The sequence below is a fragment of the Rhinopithecus bieti genome, unplaced genomic scaffold (assembly GCF_001698545.2).
Source record: "Rhinopithecus bieti isolate Rb0 unplaced genomic scaffold, ASM169854v2 scaffold_13710, whole genome shotgun sequence".
NCBI classification, from domain to species: Eukaryota; Metazoa; Chordata; class Mammalia; order Primates; family Cercopithecidae; genus Rhinopithecus; species Rhinopithecus bieti.
Genome location: NW_016807962.1, coordinates 1,145,973 through 1,151,343, shown reverse-complemented (window position 1 = coordinate 1,151,343; position 5,371 = coordinate 1,145,973). Strand labels below are relative to the sequence as shown.

Below are 5,371 nucleotides of genomic sequence, written 5' to 3'. Positions count from 1 at the left end.
TATTTTTTAGTAGAGACGGGGTTTCACCGTGTTAGCCAGGATGGTCTCGATCTCCCGACCTCGTGATCCGCCCGTCTCAGCCTCCGAAAGGGAAAATTTTTAAAAAGTTTAGTAATAACGATGAACAAGATCATGAATTTGTCCATTGGATATTTAAACTTTAATGAAGTTTTTTTTAAAAAATCAAGAAATTCACTTAAAAGTAAACATAAGTCCTTTGCTCTAAACTTTCAGGCTAGATCATTTCTTTGGTTCAGGACTTAAAAACCCCTAAACTCTCCCTACTCCAGACTGAATCCAAGACAACCTGACTAATAGAGAAGCAGGAGTCTTAACTGATGTGTGATCTACTTTTCCTTTTCAAAGCCCTACTTTTCCTTTTAAAGCCCACTAATTCAGAGTTTTTGTTTTGTTTTGTTTTGTTGGATGTCAGATTTTTTGGCAAGAAATGAAGTAGGAGGCACAGTGAAATGGTCAAGAAAAATCTAAGTTTCATTTTATAAAAGAAGCTCATTGCAGTATACAACAAGCTAGTGCAATGGCTTTTCAAATAAATTGCTTGAAAATGGAAACAAATGACCTAGACTGGAACGTAAGCAAAATACAAAGATATGTGCATATGTACATGTTGCCTCCTAACTTCCTTTACGTTGATTTGGTTAACTTTAAATAATATGTAGGATTTCACAGCTTCTCTTAGAGAAGGGAATTGAATGTTAAACTGTTCAGTCATGATACTAGATCTCCCATTGTTATGGCTCATGTTTCTGTTACAAAATCAATTAACCGTTTTGCCAAGTATGTCTAATTGTTACACTTCCACAGTGCAGATGGAGCAGGAGAAAACAAGAGGTTCCTTGATGGGAGGGCTGTTTCTCCAGTCTACTCCTGGATTTCAGCCCTCCAAGTTGGGGTATGAGGGGCTGAGGAACCCTGAGGTTTAGACTAAGTGGTGAGACCAGCTGATGACCGAGTGTCCTCTGATGAAGCCCACATCCTCGAAACGGAACTGCTTGCAAGCCTCTTCAATCCACTGCAGGCCTTTGCCTTCTCTGACACCATCCACATCTCTTTCCCAAGGATTAGAAAATGCAAGTTGCAGTCTGGTAGACTGAATACCACTTAGGCAACACAAGAAACATCTTCCGTTCAAGTCCCCGCTGCTTGTCATTCATAGGGTCAACGAGGCTGGAAATCACCCACACTTCCTCCCATTCAGTGCTTGGATCCGTGATGTATTTAAGCACCAACCCCATACTCTAAGTACCCCCAGGGTGGCACTGCCCCACAGTGATCGGCTCCTCTCTTCCACTCTCTCTTTGCTATTTCATGCAAACTCATGTCAAGGCTTTGTTTTGACTTCATGCTGGGCACCTTGGCTCATTCAGGTTCCTTGGGACTCTGATCACGCACCACCATGATATCTACTAGGACACTCCACCAATTTTTCGCACAGAAGTCAAACAACATCCTGATGAGAAAAGGATGGACTACAGATGGCCTGAAGCAATCTGCTACTGAAGCATTTTGAGGATTGCCAAGACAAATGGTGTCTTTACTGAGAGTTCTGCTGCATAGTAACTTCATGTTGTTTTAGATCCATCGGAAATAGGCAGGCATTGAACTCAAGGGACAACCCCTTACAATCATATCTTGCTGCCAGACGCTTCCCTTAGCACCCTTTTCTCCAGATGTTATGTGGCATGTGTAGAGTGTTTCTGGCTTTATCTTTGCCTATGACAAGTTCTTTTTGGTTCAGTTCATAGTATTTCCCCCAAACCCAAAATAGATAAGAAATCACTGGGAATTTACCCTATGAATCTGATTTACCCTAGATTCATTCTCCCACATTACAAAGCCTCAAGTTACAAGGAGGAATGGTATGGGTTTGCCATGTTGGTGTTTCATTAGTATTTTTTTTAACTTAAAATTAAGTGTTACTTTTCTGAGGAAGTAACCAGAATACTCCCCTCTCAAATTCAGAAATCTACTGGCACAATTTGAAGTCAGATGATATTTCTAACCAAATTATACTCTTTTGTCTGCCACGACCGCTTGACAGTTTTAATATCTGAAGGCAGGCTGATATGATAATCCCAGCAGTATTCTAGGGATAAGATTTTAGAGGGTTTGTCGAGAAGGAAATACTTGTTTAGGTGGCTTTCATCATGCCACTCAGCTTCTATGTCATTTTTCTTTTCCAGGAGGATTCCCTTAAAGCACTCCTGGGTGATGTTGAGAACCTGAATGGGTGTTCCTCCAAAAATGGCCGTGTGGTAATAAAATCCCCTGGCCAAATGGAATGTATGCTGCCGACTCTTTCTGCCTCTCCTAGGTAAAGTCATCAGGATCTGCCTTGTACCACCAGGGCTGTAGCTGAGCCACTGACTGGCCTAGGGTCTTCACTCCAAAATTGTCTTGGAAGACCTGGTCTACATCCATGCAGAAGAGGAAGTCGACCTCGTGTTGGATGTGGGCCAAGATGTGCTCCCCGATGATCTTCACAAGCATCATGCTGATGTGTTGCCACCTATTCTCTGGCTTGACCTCAAACACTTTTAAGGAATGCAGAGGACCCAGCTCTAGAAACAGCACCTTGGAGACATCATCCACCATGATGTAAAATATGACTTTGTGGCCGACCATGAAGTACCTATCAGCAGGTGTTATGAACTCTTCCAAGTAATGCTCAATATATCTGAAACAAAGAAGAAAAGCAAAACATTTAACCTCTGGGATTCCTGAAAGAAATCACATGTTGTTATAATCATGTCTGTATTTTATAGTTAGTAGAAGAATGATTTCTTCCCACCCCGGGTATGTTTTCATGTTAGTGTAATACTCCTGGCTACTCTCCACTACTCAGTCACTCAGTCCGTGGGAAGCTGGAATGACTTACCTGACTGCCAATTTTGGAAGAGCAGCTAGAACTAGACATGCACTACCCTATCCTTCCTCTCTGGCTTTCAGGAACCAGCCAGCCCAAGAGAGCATGTGTTCTCAACTGCTCTGGGTTTTGCAGGAAGCTTAGTACGGGATCTATTTTCACATCCAGAGGCCTGTAGGTGCCTGGCTGCTCAAGTCTTTCTAACTCTGGGGGTTGAATATTTAGGAGGTGCAGGGCCTGCAGATACAAGTCACATTCTCCAATATGAGCTTTAACTATAATGAGGGTGATATTTACCACTCTCTGCCTTCCTTACCCCTTTGTCCAATTTACCAATTGGTTCAGACTTTGGACAGTCAAAGGGGGGTACTAGTTCTTGAGCTCAATTCAAAAGCCTTAACATAAACCCCAATGTTGCTACTGCCAGACCAGGTACAAGGGTGATGTGACCCTTGGATCCACTAGGGGATGCATTAAGCCCAAACAGTGGAACTCGCTTGTCCTGTGTGATACAGAGAATGAGTTATGAGATCTAGATCTGCTTTCATGTTACATAGTCATCCTATGAGCCTCCCACTAGTCGCCTAAAACACCAATCCATTGTCCACCCACCATCATCCAAAATACTAGTCCATCCAAATACTAGAATGAGCAACTTCTGATTTAACCTTATTTTAACTACTTTTTCTTTATCTTAAAAAAAGGACTATGTTAGCAGTAAGCCACGTTTGGTGGCTGAGTAAACAGAGATGAAAAGAGAAGATAAAAAATTTAAAAAATAAAAAAATTAAAAAAAGGACTACGTTTTTTAGAGAAGTTTTAGGTTCACAAAAAAATTGGGCCAAAAGTACGGAATTCCCATATACCTCCTGCTCCCACATTTGCACAGCCCCCATCCCCCCACTATCAACATCCCTGCACCAGAGTGGTACATTTGTTACGATCAATGAAGCTACACAGACTTATCACTGTCACCCAACATCCATAGTTTACATTAGGGTTCACTCTTGGTGTGGTACATTCTAAGGGTTTAACAAAAGTATAATGACATGTATCCACCATTATAGTATCATACAAAATATCATCACTGCCCTAAAAATTATCTGAGCTTTGCTTATTAATCCTTCCCTCCCCGAACAACCCCAAACAATCACTGTACTGTCCCCATAGTTTTACCTTTTCCAGGACGTCATATAAGCATACAGCATGTAGCCTTTTCAGTGTGGCTTCTTTTACTTAGTAAGATGCATTTAAGGTTCTTTTATATCTTTCATGACTTGATAGCTCATTTCTTTTTAGCACAGAATAATATTCCATTATCTGGATGTGGCTTAGTTCATTTTTCTATTCACCTACCAAAGGACATCTTGGTTGCTTTCAAGTTTTGGTAATTATGAAATAAAGCTTCTATAAATATCCATGTGCAGGTTTTGTGTAGACGTAAGTTTTAACTCACTTGGGTGAATACCAAGGAGTACGATTGCTGGATCATATGATAAGAGTACATTTAGTTTTGTAAGAAACTGCCAAATTGTCTTCCAAAGTGGCTGTACCATTTTGCATTCCTACCAGCAATGAATAAGTGTTCCTGTTGCTCCACATCCTTGTCAGCATTTGGTGTTGTCAGTGTTTTGAATTTTGGCCATTCTAGTAGGTATTTAGTGGTATTTTAACTATTTATCTATTCCTTTGAAAAGCATTGCACACTGTCCCCCATTGCTGGGCAAGGTGGCTCGCGCCTGTAATCCCAGGATTTTGGGAGGCCAAGGCAGGTGGATCACAAGGTCAGGAGTTTGAGACCAGCCTGGCCAATATGGTGAAACCCGGTCTCTGCTAAAAATACCAAAATTATCTGGGCATGGTGGCACATGCCTGTAGTCCCAGCTGCTTGGGAGGCTAAGGCAGGAGAATTGCTGGAACCAGGGAGGCGGAGGTTGCAGTGAGCTGAGATGGCGCCACTGCACTCCAGCCTGGGCAACAGAGCAAAACTCCATCTCAAAAAAAAAAAAAAAAAGAAGAAGAAGAAAAGAAAATAAAAACATTGTATTGGAGTCTTCTGTAAGCCCAAGCTATAGACTATTTGTGAAGCTATTCTATGGAGATTACCAGGAAGAGGAAGAATAAACCAGATGTTTTCATACAACTTGACCAAACCCTAAACTCATGTGGACTGAATTTAATGTGCTGATCACACTTCTGGCCAATCATGGTGTTTTGCGAGTAATAATGACTGGCACTTCTTTTCGCTTTTTGTTGCTGCTTGGATTCCCTTTCTTTGTTACCAAAATAAAGTGTGCTTTTAATGTTGGCATGTGGTAATCCAAGGGTTTATAGTACTGATTCTTTAAATGGAGAAAATACATCTGAGGAATATAAAAAAGGACTTCAGTGTGGCTCTATGGCTAGTGGCGAGGAAATCCTTCAGTATTCTGGGACTTCAAGAAAAATTTATTGTGCCGTGAAGCTTGGGAAACAATACTGGGG

General features: G+C 41.4%; 1 protein-coding gene across 1 annotated transcript in view; it reads right to left on the bottom strand.

Moving 5' to 3' along the window:
- Window positions 1-216: 216 nt before the first annotated feature.
- The window catches only part of GGTA1 (glycoprotein alpha-galactosyltransferase 1 (inactive)), a 39,695-nt gene continuing 34,540 nt past the window's right edge, over window positions 217-5,371 (bottom strand). Inside the window, 2 exon segments of the mRNA XM_017884199.1 lie at window positions 217-2,286; window positions 2,288-2,698. Coding sequence (XP_017739688.1) covers window positions 2,007-2,286; window positions 2,288-2,698 — 691 coding nt within the window. The 3' untranslated portion in view covers window positions 217-2,006.